At 56.0% G+C, this 13,579-nt stretch overlaps 1 protein-coding gene across 1 annotated transcript; it reads left to right on the top strand.

The window, feature by feature from the left end:
* The first annotated feature begins 1,013 nt into the window (after positions 1–1,013).
* On the top strand, positions 1,014–13,575 carry TBC1D22B (TBC1 domain family member 22B). Its single transcript, XM_058819538.1, has 12 exons — positions 1,014–1,069; positions 5,660–5,976; positions 6,775–6,954; positions 7,405–7,475; positions 7,843–7,971; positions 8,357–8,422; positions 9,263–9,377; positions 9,818–9,924; positions 10,259–10,334; positions 10,611–10,738; positions 10,958–11,053; positions 11,517–13,575. The coding sequence occupies exons 1-12, from the start codon at positions 1,014–1,016 to the stop codon at positions 11,643–11,645; spliced, it is 1,470 nt and encodes a 489-aa protein (XP_058675521.1). The 3' UTR covers positions 11,646–13,575.
* Positions 13,576–13,579: the final 4 nt, after the last annotated feature.

Raw genomic sequence — 13,579 nt, 5'->3', positions numbered from 1 at the left:
ATATTTACAGCCAGCACATCCATGCATTGTGGGGCAGTCCAGGGCCACGTGGATGCAGGAAGCACAGAAGAAGCTTTAGGGAGGGGAAATCCCACACTGACTTGTCGTTCAGGTTTTCACTCTTCCAATGACATTCTATTTTATACATGTATTTGTGTTTGTTTTTCATTTATTTTTGCTCTTTTTTTTGCAGTTCTATTTGCTGCAGGTGTTTGGTATTTGCTATAGGGTGGCAGTAGGAAAATATTTTATCCCCTAATTTGCATATACAATATAATATTTGCATAATTACTCATTAATAATTATTCTTCAGTGCTCCATATGGGAGTAAGTGGGGTGGAGAATAATAGTAATAATATGAGAGGTGTTACTCCAATCCGGAGCACTATTTATGGGCTTTATGCACTATAAATAAAAAGAAGACAAATAGTAGCGTCTGGTGCAGAAAATGCCACGCTGCCTAGACGCAATTTTTAATTTATTTAATTTATTTAATTCTAAAAGTCTGAACAGTTCCTGTGTCAGACCGAAGCAGCCACTTCACCGGACCTAAAACGCCCTACGACGGGCGAGCAGGATCCAGGGCGGGGCTGAAACCGCGCCGCGAATTCCCTGGAAAAGCAGAAATCCCAAAATCCCAGAAAATGTCATTCATTCAGCCCCCCCCCCCCCCCCCCGGCAGGAGCCGGGTGGTGCCGCCCCGCGTCCCCCCCGCGTCCCCCATGGTATCTCCCGCCCCTCCAGCGCTGCAGGCCCCGCCCCTGAGAACGTCACGGCCGCGCCCGCCTGCGATTGGCGGATCCGCGACTCCTCGCGCGCAGCGGCCAATGGCGGCGCTGGGCCCGCCCGGAGCCAAGATGGCGGCGCCGCGGGCTGCGGGCGGGCGGGCCTGAGGCGGCTGCGGGGGCCGCGCCTTGCTCCGCGCCCCGCGCCGCGCCGGGGGCCGGCCGGCCGGGGGTCCCCGCTCCCCGCCCGGGGCTGGCCGGCCCGCCGCGCCCGCCCCGCCCTCCGCCATGGCGGCCGAGAGCGGCAGGCAGTTCTGGAAGCGGAGCGCCAAGCTGCCCGGCAGGTGAGCCCCGGGAAGGGGTGCGAGGGCCGCGCCCCCCGCGCTCCGGCGGGGAAGGGGCGGTGACCCGGCCGGGATCGGGGCTGAGGGCACCCCGGTGAGGCTCGGGGGTGCCCGCAGGATCTGTCCCGGCCGCGGGGCTGAGCTGGCTGGGGTTCCTCCCTGCAATAGGGGGTGCCGGGGCCCCCCAGGCTGCGGGACGGGGATTTTGCTGTGGAAGGTTCGGTGTGAGGGGCACAAGGGCAGGGTCAGAGCTGCTCCCGCACCTGTGGGACCAGGCGGGCGCTGTGGGGGCTGCGGGGACCCCTGTGTGCCCCATGGCGGGCAGGGTGAGGTGCCATGGAGGCCTCTTGGGGCTGTGCTCAGAGCCGGGGTTGGGCCGCGTTCCTTTCCACAGATACTGAGAAATCTCATCCTTCCCAAGTCCTGAGAGGTGTCGCCTTGGCTGGCAGCAGCCCTGTCCCAGAGGGGTGTCCCCGCCGAGGCATTCCCCTCTCTGTGTGGGATGTCGCTCCTGCTCGAGGGGAAGGACCGTGGGGGCTCTGCTCGTACCTCCCCTGCCTCAGTTCCTCCGGCTGTGATGCCCTGGTTCCTCTCAGGGATGGTAGAGACAAGTGAAATGTGTGATGGACATGGTGTTTAGGAAGAAGAGGCTGGTGCTGATGAAGGAGAGGCTCCCTACACCGCCTTGGGAGCAAGGCTGACATGGAAAAGGGCATCAGCCTCTCTCTGGAGGCTTCTCAAGTCCTTTTCCTGCCTGCTGCTCCTCACTTCTGCTCTCATTTGCCTTATCTGAACCCTGCCGTTTGCCTCCTGGGGTATGGGTGCAATCTGAAATGCTTAGTTGGTTTTAAATCCTGCTGGGCCAGTTAAATATCTCTTTCTAAAGTGTTTTCACTCGTGTGCTTGTCACTGTGCAGCTCCTTCAGGTTGGCTGGACAATCCCTGTCTGTGTGAGCAGAGGGAGAGCAGGGAGCTCTCTGTTCCTCCTCTGCTGCCCCTGTGGGAGGACACTCCTGTGCTTTCCCTGGGTTATTTCCCAGCTGCTCCTGCCTCTTACCCGAAGGTGTCAGCCCTGCTCTCAGCTGGAGGTCATGGACAGCACCTCTCTTCTCCTTTTGGTGATTTCTGAGCTTTTCCTTGGAGGCCCAAACCAGGTGAACCGGTCTGGCAGCCGGGCCTGCCCCAGCCGCTGTGCAGGGGGAAGGTTTTGGCAGAGCTCTGCCCTTCTCCTGCCTGGCAGATATCCTGCACAGGAGCCTTGTTCCTCCCCAGTGCTGCCTGGTTCCAGGGACAGGCACCCACAGCTCCTCAGCCTGACCCCAGGCTGGAGGTGGGATGTCCTGCACCCATGGTCACCAGGCACCAACCTCCCTTTCTGCTTTTAGTCTGAGCTTTGAGAGACCCTCCTGTGCAGATTCTTGGCTCTCTCCTTTCTTTCCCCTGACAATCTGGCAGAGAGAGGCTTTGTAGGGACTTGGATACTGTGTTAGCTTCCTTTTCCATGACACTCTGCATTTGGTCACTTAGCTGTATTAGCTTTTATTTGCTAATAAAGTGTAATAGCCTTTGGTCCCTGTAGATTTAGGGGGGATTTTAGGTGGAAGTTTAGAAGTGGTAAATGCTGTTGTGTTTTTCCAGTGCTGTCTTGTGGTTTTTCGCACTGGCAATTCTCTGCCTGGTAATTTTCTAGGGATGTGTTGGCTGAGTGCTCTGGCATGTTGTCCTCTGTGGTGTGTTGTTTATTCCCTGCTCTTTAGAGAGATGGGCAGCCAGGGTCTGCTGGGGTTATTGAAATGCTGTTTTTAAAGGGGAGGAACATCCTTAAATGTGTTGTGTGTCCAGAGGGGCAGTGCTGTTTCATGGCTCTGCTCTGCTGCAGGGTCAATAACCACACCCTGTGATGGTCCTGGAGGTGTCACACAGGGAGCACAGCCATTGTCCCTCACACCATTGGTCACTGAGCATCCAGGGAACAGGAAATGCCTGTCCCAAGGAGATTAAACTGGGACAGAACTGGGGACTCATCCACTCAGGCTGGGAGCACAGCTTGAGGTTCTTGTTGGGGAGCGTCTGGCTTGTGAGACTTCAGAAAGAGCTGTGTGCAGGTGGGACCCTCTGCCATTGTATCAAACACTGATTCAGAACCCCAGGAAAGAGTTTCCTCCCTCCCCCGGCACTGGCTGCTCTCCCCTCCTCTCCTTCACTGGTCTTGTGAACTCCAGGCCTTCCACTGAACCAGAGCAGTTCCCCTGGCAGGCAGGAGGAGCCTTGGCTGGATATCCTGGGACTCTGAGCTTGGTTCTGGGCACGGGAGAGGCTCTGCTGGCTCCTGTCCTGCCACAGTCACTGGGAAGCAATGCTGACCTGGGGGCCTTGTTCTTCTCACTCCCCATCATCTCTTTGCTATGTCCACCCATGGAGGTGCCTCTGCTGAATTGCAGCCCTGACTTGCAGGTGCTCATTGCTCATCACACTCTGTCCTGGGCTTAATCCTCGATGGATGAACCCAGGGAGGACTCCAGCCACGAGGGACACCCCCTGCAGTGCTGAGCCCACCCTGGCTGGGCTGCTCCCCCCGATCTCTCTGTGCTCTGGTTGTTTCCAGCCTCTCCCTGGCTCTCTGCATCCCTCCCCTGCCAGCTGGACCTGTTGCTTTTGCATCCTCAGCTTGTTCCCAGCTGCAGCAGGCTGCCATCCCTCCCCTCCATGGCTGGGCCTGCTGCTTTTACTGCCGGGCACCATCTGCAGCTCCTGGAAACCAGGCCAGCTCTATTGACCCAAGAGAAGCCTGTTCCTTGTGTGGCAGCTCTGAAAGGGCCTTTGTCTGTGCCATGGCATTGCAGGACTTGTTTTCCAGAGGTTGTTTCCCAGGGTGGGGTGGCTGTGAGTAGTTCCTCCAATGCAGGTGATAAGTCAGGATCCCTGTCTCACCTCCAGAGGCTGTAAGAACAGCCATGAGCATGGTTTTAGTAGCTCCTCTCTGAGGTGATGCTGCCCTTGTAGGGCCTGGAGCCCTCAGGCTCCTTGTCCCATGAGTCCCAAGGAAGCAGGGACCAAGATGTGGTGACTCATTTTAGGCCACATAGGAAGTAATTGATTAAACCAGGATTTGGACTCAAGTCAAACCACGTATTGTTACCAGGAATTCCTTCTCCGTGGCATTGGCTGTGATCCTGAGAGCCAGCATGGGCTTCAAAGCCTCGAGTGCATTTATGGAGGAGCCCCAGTGTCACTGCCTGGGGTCCTTCCCTGCCCCACAGAGCCTGGGAGGGTGAGCTCCCCAAACTGGAGAAGAGAACAAATGTCAGTGTGTGCAGCAGAGACACCTGGACGTGTGGAGTGAGCTGGTGGTGCAGGAAGGAGCAGAGCTCAAATCCCAGCTGAGGCTGGACCAGGCCTAAGAGTTTAAACAAGGCTTCTCTTTGCTACTGCAAAGAACAAATCTTCATCTGCATGTGGCACTATGGATCTAAGGCTTGTAACTTAGAAGGTTTTTGAAGCTGCTTTTAGGCTTCTGTTCAGCTCCTGATAGCAGGCAGGAAGCATGACCTCAGTTTAGGCTGAGATTATTTGCAGGACCTCTTTTTACAGCATCTTGGATTTTTTCTTTCCCCCTTCCTGCAGCATTCAGCCTGTCTATGGGGCACAGCATCCTCCACTGGACTCCCGGCTCACCAAGAAGTAAGTGTGTGTCTCCTGGAGCTGCAGCCAGCAGGCCTGGCAGCTCTGCAGTGCCTGGAGGTCTCCAGCATCCCTGGCACTGTGATACTGCAACAGAGGAGGACAGCAGTGCAAGGGGTGTGGTGCTGCCTTGAGCTCTGTGAAAGCTTGCAGGGAGAGCTTATCTGCTGCTGCCCTCAATGGCCAGAAATCCATACAGTAACACCCACATCAAAGGAAACAGATTTCTTTTAGCAGTGTCTGATCCTTCTGCTCCTCTTTGGAGCTGGAGGAATTAATGAAAGGGAGGTAAAGCTGCCCAGCAGCTTCAAGGCTCTGGAGAGCTGCAGCAGGAAAAGGCAGAATTCCTGGTCTGAACTGCCTCCTTGTCCCTGGCCCGTGCTGGGTAGTGGGGAAAGTTCCCTGCTGCAGGTGGTGGACTTTGGCTCCTCTAGCTAAAGAGTAAATTCCTTCTGTGCCTGAGGAAAGACCCAGGCTGCTCTGGGAACAACTGCAGCTGTTTTGGGAGGGCCCATGGAAGGAGACCTGCTCTGTGTGCCTCTGACATGCCTCTCTCCAGGCTGTAAGACCTTTTTTGGGTGTTAATCTTCCTGTTTTGTGTAGGGTGGGGGAAGGCAGAGCTGGAGGAATTGTACCTGTCTCCCGTTCGCCCTTCTGAGCCAGGCAGGCTGGCACCTGTCCAGCTGTGTGCTGCCACTGTGGCCTCAGAGACTGCTGTGACAGCAGCCTGTGACAGCCACTGCTGAGAGCAGGCAGCCCAGAGAGACTGAACATCTTCCCTAGGTCTGGGAGGCGGAACAGGGAACCTGGGAAAAGGGATTGGCTGATGGCAGCGAGGGCGTGGGGAAAGGAAAGGGGAAAGTAAAAAGGATCCCACGGCAGGGCTCTGATCCTGCTCTCTGCTCACAGCTTCATCAAGGACCGCTCCAAGGCCGGGCTGCCCATGAAGAGCAAGAAGGCCTCCAGCTTCCACGAGTTTGCCCGCAGCACCAGCGACGCCTGGGACATCGGCGATGACGAAGATGAGGACTTCTCCTCCTCCTCCTCCTCGTCCTCTTTGCAAACTCTGAACTCTAAAGTGGCCAAGGCCACGGCAGCGCAGGTTCTGGAGAACCACAGCAAGCTGCGGGCCAAGCCCGAGCGGTGCCAGCCGGCCCTCGGGGACCTGCCCACCAACTGCAAGGTCATCAAGTCCAGCAGCGAGGCCCAGCTCTCCAGGAGCTCTGGTAAGAAACATCCTCAGGAGCAGCCTCCTGCTCCAGTGCTCTCTTGCTTGGCCGCTGAGCTCAACTGCTCATTGCTACTCCCAGTGTGGGCAAGAGGCTGTGACACAGCCCGTAAGCACAACAGAAGCTTTTTCTTCCTTTTGGTATCCTGTACTCCAAGGAGACCCTTTCAGAGGCCTGGTTTAATGCTTGTGTCCTCAGCTGCTCAGTGTCTGCCCCAGAGTATTCCATGTTCTGGGTGCTAAGTCAGTGTTGAGATCTGTTAAGTTCTTGCTGGGACTTGCTCACTGTTTGCTTCCCAGTGCTTTGGTGTGCTGCTCTTAGCAAAGGTCTCGGTGAGGTCATGTTGACACAGGGAACTGGGCAGCAGCAGCCCCTGCTCACTGCCTTGCCTGCCTGTGCAGTGAGAGTACCTCAGGAGGTGGCACTGGCAGCCCGTCAGCTCCTCTCTCTGCACTGGCAATGAGCTTGGTTGGTGTTTGGATCTGGTGAACAGAGCAGATCTAAATGTTAGTTCTGCATTGTCTCCTGTGTCCTACCCACGTGTGGAGAGAAGTCTGATCCACTTGCAGCCAGGTGTTTGGATGCAGGAGGAAGGAGGGGAGGCAGAAATGGGGGTAAGTGGTGGAAGAGGCTCCACAGATGCCTGGGAATTGTTGATCCATTGGAGTGGGCCAGCAATGCTGTTCTGAGGGATAGAAGGGTGAAATCTGCAGTGTCTGACCGTGGCTGTGGGGTGAGCTGGGGTTGGGGAGGTGGCACCTCCGTGCCCAGCTCAGTGCCTCTGGTCCTTGCTAGAGGAGTCCTGTGTGCGGAGCCCCCTGCAGAAGCAGCAGTCCCTGCCCCTCCGGCCCGTCATTCCCCTCGTGGCTCGGATCTCTGACCAAAACGCCTCCGGGGCTCCCCCTATGACCGTGCGGGAGAAAACGCGCCTGGAGAAGTTCCGGCAGCTCCTCTCCAGCCACAACACCGACCTGGGTGAGTGGGGCACGCTGAGGGTGGGCAGGGCAGGGCAGAAGGGCTGCTGCCTGCATCAGGTCTGCTTCAGGTGGAAGCAATCACTGCCTGCAGTTGTACCAGATGGGTGTTTGCAGGAATCGCCCTGCTGGCAGATGGTGGTGTCCTCCAGCCCCTCCCTGTCTGTCCCTAATCATTCTCCATCTTGCACATGATGGTTGGGATCTCTGGGGGCTGTCTCTGCATGAGAACTGAGGTCCTGGCACATTGGTGACCCCGAGCTGGGCTGAAATCACCTCTGCTCCCCTTGCAGCAGACCCACATCCCCAGTCATTGCCAGTGTGGGAGCCTTCCTGGAGGCTCATTGTCTCCAGAGCCTGCAGGAGCAGACTGGGCTTTCCTCTCCTTCTAGGTGTAGTGGTGCTGGACGTGCCTAGGATCTAATCCATTGCCACCACTGTCCGTTTGCAGATGAGCTGAGGAAGTGCAGCTGGCCCGGTGTGCCCCGAGAGGTGCGGCCTGTGACGTGGAGACTGCTGTCAGTGAGTACCAGAGCCTGGCAGGGCTGTGCCACCCCTCAGGGACAGTGCTCCTGCCCTGCCTGTGTCCCACAGCTTTGCTCGTGTGTTCAGTGCCCAGCCTCCAGGTGAGCTGTAGGGGTTTGGTCAGGGAGTGCCATTGATGCATCCTCTGGAGCTCAGAGCCCGGGCTGGTGTGGGCACTGCCTGCTTCACTCCCTTTAGATGAAGCTGGGTTACTCCAAGCTCAGGGGCTAGGAAGGCCAAATTCCATCGAAGCTCTTTCCCCAGCTCCTGAGCTGTGTGCCTGGTGTTGGTGCACAGCTGGCAGGGCTTCAGGGTGCTGAGGAGGGAGAGGAGGCTGTGCCCTGAGCTGAGTTCTCCCAATCAGGGTTACCTCCCCGCCAACTCGGAGCGCCGCAAGCTGACCCTGCAGAGGAAGAGGGAGGAGTACTTCGGCTTCATCCAGCAGTACTACGACTCCCGCAACGAGGAGCACCACCAGGACACCTACAGACAGGTGGGAGCCTCCTCCTGCCCTCCTGCTTGGGGACAGCCCTGTCCTCCCTCCTGCTGCTGCTTGTCCCCATGGCTGGGGTCATGCCAGGACTTGCTCTGGCTGTAGATAGGAGGAGTCTTCTCTCTGGGGAAAAGGCTCCATGGTTCTGTCCTTAAGCTTTTCCTAAATTGATCTAACTTATTTCAGCTCTGAACTACCTGCCTGCACCTAAGCAGAGCAGACTGCAGATGATTTTCTCAGTGCAGCTGTCATCTGTAGCCCTCACTGTGCCTGTCAGCTCTTGCCTGGGGGAGCACTCATGGTGGATTCCCCTCTGTTAACCTGTGACAAGTTACTGTGCCCCTGGAAAGCACAGCTGGTGTGCGTAACCCCCCTTCTTTTCCAGATCCACATTGACATTCCAAGGACCAACCCACTCATTCCCCTCTTCCAGCAGCCCCTCGTGCAGGAGGTAAGGGGGGGGTGAAGCTCCAGCCCTGCACTGCCATGGGATGTGTGTGTGAAGTGGGGCCAGCACTGCTCCTAGGGAGTTAACTCTGTGGGGAAACTTCCCTGCCTGACAGCTCCTGATGCAAATACCTCCTGGAACTGTCTGGTCTTGTCCCACGTTTCTGAAAGATATCAAACTTGGAGCTTGGGTGTTATGAGATGATCTCTGCTTTGGCAAGATGTAGCCAAGAGCTGGTAAAAAACCTGAAGCTTTTGAGACAAATTGAAGGCATTTGAACCAGAACACAGGATAGTTCTGTTTTGCTTCAAAACCTCTCTTATGGGAGCAAGCTGGGCAGGGATGGGTTCAAGAGGTGGCCAGGAGGTGTGGGCACCTGTCCTCTCTGGAAACAGGCTCAGTGTGTGTGTGTGGTGTGTCAGAGCATGGTGTCCAGGGGGTTGGGGCAGTCTGGGAATGTTGGTAGCTGTGAGGGAGGCTGCCCTGTTGGGAAGTATCCTGCTCTGTGGTGATACCTCATATTCCCACCTAATGTTTAGCCAAGGAGGCTGCTCTGCCCTGTCCTGTGGACATTAAGCTGTCTGGGTATTGAACAGTTGAGTCTGCATTTCTTCAGGCAGAGGTTTTGATGAGGAGCCTGGACTGCCTTGGCTGGCCTGCATGTGGGATCTGTACATGACACAGAGTCTCTCCTAGGGCTTCTATGCTTCTAACATTACCTTACTGCTACAGAAAAGCCTGTCAGTGCATGCTCTGCACTCCCTGAGCTCAGCAGTTATGCTTTTCTGCCTTCCCTTCGTGCATGGCTAATGCAGGTTCCTGCTTTCCCTGGTTCTTCCCCAGATTTTTGAGAGAATCCTGTTTATCTGGGCCATTCGCCACCCAGCCAGCGGCTATGTGCAGGGCATCAATGACCTGGTCACCCCCTTCTTTGTTGTGTTCCTCTCTGAGCACGTTGGTAAGTGACAATTGCTGCTCTGAGCACTCCCGACTGGGATTTGAAGTGGTGTGAAATGCTGGCATGAGGAGAACTTGCTCTGCTGAAGAAGAGGATGATGTGCTCTTCCTTCAGAGTGCTGGGCCTGGCTGGAGTAGTATTTTCACCTCTTGCTGTATCTCTGCTCCCTGGCTGCTTGCCAGGATTTCTGAGCCTCTGAAATTGGAAATGGGCCAGCTTAGCCCTGTTATTTGATCTGGTGTAGTGGTGTGACAGCAGCGTGGTGGATGCTCTCCTCCCAGGGAGAAAAGGGAGGGAACTGCTGGGTCAGCCAAGCCAGGAGGGCCAGACCTGTATCTCCTACCTTAGAGAGTGTTGCAGTGCCTCCTGCAAAGCTTTGGCCTGATAAAGCCCCACCATGTCCCCCATCTCCCTGATGCTCTTCCCTCTCTGTTTTGCAGAGGAGGATGTGGAAAACTTTGATGTGACAAACCTGTCCCAGGATGTGTTACGGAGCATCGAGGCTGACAGCTTTTGGTGCATGAGCAAGCTGCTGGATGGGATTCAGGTGAGCCTCTGGGGCCACAGGAATTCCTGTGTTTGTCTCCTCTCCCTGGCTGGGTGAGTATTCTGCATGCTGCAGCATTTAGGGAGGTTTTGCTCCTTCAGTGACTTTAGTTTCTCCACTGAATCTGTTAATCTGTGAAATCCTGGGGAGGTGGGTGCTGTGGCTGTCCAGATGGGCCCATCCTGACCAGGAACTCACAGCAGGCACAGTCCTGGTGCTCAAGAGCCCTGGCTCCTTGGCTCATGATAATCTCATCCCGACTGTCCAGCTGCTGATCTGGGTTTGGTCATTTCTAGCTGTTGTTCAAGCTGCTGACTCAGAGCCTCTCTCACAGGACAATTACACCTTTGCACAGCCAGGGATCCAGAAGAAGGTGAAAGCCCTGGAGGAGCTGGTCAGCCGGATCGATGGTAGGTGACACGGGAGTCTGGTCAGCTTTGTCACAGCAGAGGGAGAGGCCTCCTTTGGGACAGCTCTCAGGGCAGGGGTGGACACTTCCTACAACACTCACGGAACCAGAGCAGGGCAGAGTCAGCCAGAATCCCCCTGGTGACAGCACAGGGTGGGGAGAGAAGGAATTTGGGAGAAAAAAGGTCTCAGGCTGAAAGTGTGTGAAAGGCACTGTGCTGTGAGCAGGAGCTGGGGCACTGTGAGCCCAGGTGTGTAAGTGAAATGTGCTGTTTCAGAGCAGGTACATAATCACTTTAGGAAGTACGAGGTCGAGTACCTGCAGTTTGCCTTTCGCTGGATGAACAACCTGCTGATGAGGGAGCTGCCCCTGCGCTGCACCATCCGCCTCTGGGACACCTACCAGGTATGCAGGCTCCCCCGAGCTCCCTCCTGCCTTGTCACTGGCACCGGTGGCCCTGTCCCCTCGGGCACAGAGCTCTCCTGGCACCAGCTGAGGGAAACAAAGCAGAGTGGCCCAGGATGTTCACAGCCAGCTGGGTGATGGGTGGCCCAGTAGGATATCTGTGTCTGGGGGTTGTTCTCCAGCTGAGCTGCAGTTCACCCAGAGTTTTGCTGTCCACAGTCAGAGCCAGAAGGATTCTCCCATTTCCACCTGTACGTCTGTGCTGCCTTCTTGATCAAGTGGCGGAAGGAGATCCTGGATGAGGAAGACTTCCAAGTAAGACCCTGAGGATGGGGGTGAATCCCTGGGGAAGTAGAGGGGAGGGAATTGCTGTGGTTGGGAGCCCAGTGTGGACATAGACAGCTGTCAGAGCTGGCTCCAAGATCATCTGGTCTCAGGAGCTTTGCCTGGAAGTAACTTTAGCCTTGGTGATAAGGACAGAGAACGGAGCTGTTGGAGGGTTCAAACATCCCATTCCAGCTCTCATCCCAGTTTGCCCTCCTGTGTCCAGCTGTAACCCTGTAACAGCACCCTTATTCCAAGTGGCTTGGGGTGCTTCACTGGTTCAGATCTAGACCCAAACACATCTTTATGTTGTCCCTGAGCCTTTCAGACCTGCAAGTGTGGTGAGCAAAAGTTCCTGAGCGCTGCTGCCACTGCTCAGGCCAGCCCCGAGCCTGCACTGGATCTGTGTGCTCTGCCTTCAGCCTCTCAAACTCAGCATCTTCCCCTCTTGCAGGGCCTTTTGATGTTGCTACAGAACCTGCCCACGATACACTGGGGTAACGAAGAGATTGGGCTGCTGCTGGCTGAAGCCTACAGACTCAAGTACATGTTTGCAGATGCCCCAAACCATTACCGCCGATAGGAGCCCACACCGGCTCCTCTCTGCCGTGCCCGCCCCTCGTCCTGGCCCGATCTGATCACTGTGGCATTTTTGTCATCCCAACTCCTCGGACACTCCGGCCAGCAGCTGCTCTTTGCTGTACAAAGCTCACCTGAACTCTTGTCTTAACTCTGAACGTGTGCCTGTCTGCCACTCCACGCGCCTGGATGTGCCATTTTGAGGACTCTCAGTATTTCACTCCGTGCTGGTGGCTCACGCCAGGAAGGGAGGCTGCGAGGGGCTGAGAGAGAACATGGGGGAAGCTTTACAGAGAAACTGAGCCAGAGACCAAGCCCTCCTGTGCTCTCCACTCCCTGTCCTGGGCTCGTCTGGCTGGGACCACGTCAGCTTTGCTGCCTCCCGTTGCCCCGCACCACCTGCCCCATCTGCTCCCTCCTCTCTTCTGCCACCGTTTGCGCCAAGTCCCAGATGAAAATGCCTTATCAGAGACCTGCCTGGCCGCAGAATCCTTCCCCACCAGGGTGCCAGGGCAAGAAGTTTCTCTCAGGGCCTCCCTTCGCTCCGAGGGGCCAGAGACCCCCCCCAAGCACTTTGTGGGTTCACAAGAGAGTCCCTCGTGCCTGCCCTCCCTCCTCGTGTCCATCCTCTTGGCCTACCTCTCCCCAGGGCAGCAGGGCAGGCACGGCAGGGCCACGAGCACTCCATCCCCACACACCTGCAGTGACGTGTGCCAGCCTGGTGAACTCTTGGTCACTGATGTTCTGTGAGTACAGCCCCATGCAGCCGTGGGGAAGGCACAGAGGGGGTGCTGGTAGGGGAGCAACATCTCTCAAAAACCTCCTGACAAGGTCCCCACTCCTCCGAGACGTTCTGTGTATATTGTGTTCTTGTGTATATGGGTCAAAGATGTACAATATATGTCTTTTCTTTGTAGCAGATTTTATATTTATAACATGAACCCCTCGTTCTCCCCATCCTCTCCACGCCTGAGAAGGATGCCTGGCTGTGGTGTTGCAGGGTTTTGACCCCCTCTGCAGTGCTGGCTCTGCCCACGGTGTGACACAAACACATCTCAGGGCTGGGGCAGCGGAGTTGTGGGAGCTCCCAGCAGAAGCAGGGGAGAGCTGCTGGAGCCCCAGGGCTGCAGGGCTGGCAGTGCCAGGGCTGCACTGCAGGGAGGAGCAGCCCTGGAAGCAGCAGTGGCTGTGCCCAGCAGCCAGGGCAGCTCTCCCTGCTGTGCCCACACCCTCCCTGGGGCAGGCCCTGCCATGGGTGCTGTTACCTCCAGCAGCTGGGGATGCTTCCAGGGCCATTCCCTGTGCTGGGCTGGATCTGGGAGGGCCTGAGGGGACACATCTGGGCCACCCTGGGCTTCTCCCAGCACTCCTGCTGGGCCCCAGGGCTTTCCTGGCAGGGCTGGAGCCTCCCAGGCCTCCACGTTCCCTTTCTGTTCCCAGGGGGAAAAGCAGCAGGCAGTGAGGCCGGGCCAAGCATGAGACAGGCAGAACCTTGTTGCCAATAAAACTCCAACCAGTATCTCAAGAAATGACTTTCCTAAGGTGGACTTGTTTTTCTCAGGCAGTTGGACTTTGTTTGTATGTGCCTTTTGTTGTTTTTCTCTGAGACAACAGAGGTCCTTAGTTTAACATCAACTAAAAAAAGGAAATAATTAAAAAAACTCCACACAAACAAAAAAAAAAAACCCTACAAACAAAACCAGCACAAGGTGGGACCTCTCCATGCAGCACCAAGTGGTGTCACCTCCCTGTTACTGCTGTGCCCACCTGCACCTGGGACCACTGGGACAATTAAAACCATCACAGTAAGTTCTGCATTTCAGGACAACATTAGCAAGGAAGAACTCTTTCTGAGGGTCGTGGTTTGTTGTTTTGCTTTTTTTTTTCCATACATTAGAACATTTATTTCTCAGAGAGAAAATATAGTCTCAGACAGTC

The sequence above is a fragment of the Ammospiza caudacuta genome, chromosome 24, assembly GCF_027887145.1.
Source record: "Ammospiza caudacuta isolate bAmmCau1 chromosome 24, bAmmCau1.pri, whole genome shotgun sequence".
Classification (NCBI taxonomy): domain Eukaryota; kingdom Metazoa; phylum Chordata; class Aves; order Passeriformes; family Passerellidae; genus Ammospiza; species Ammospiza caudacuta.
Note: the sequence above shows the minus strand (reverse complement) of the source record. Positions and strands in the feature narration are given on the sequence as shown.

What these genes read in the sequence shown, in the direction of transcription:
- TBC1D22B (XM_058819538.1), top strand. Translation starts at nt 1,014, where the DNA reads ATGGCGGCCGAGAGCGGCAGGCAGTTCTGGAAGCGGAGCGCCAAGCTG. An exon ending in CCAGCTCTCCAGGAGCTCTG is followed by an intron (nt 5,977 to 6,774) that starts GTAAGAAACATC and finishes GGTCCTTGCTAG; the next exon opens with AGGAGTCCTGTGTGCGGAGC. An exon ending in GCTGGTCAGCCGGATCGATG is followed by an intron (nt 10,335 to 10,610) that starts GTAGGTGACACG and finishes GTGCTGTTTCAG; the next exon opens with AGCAGGTACATAATCACTTT.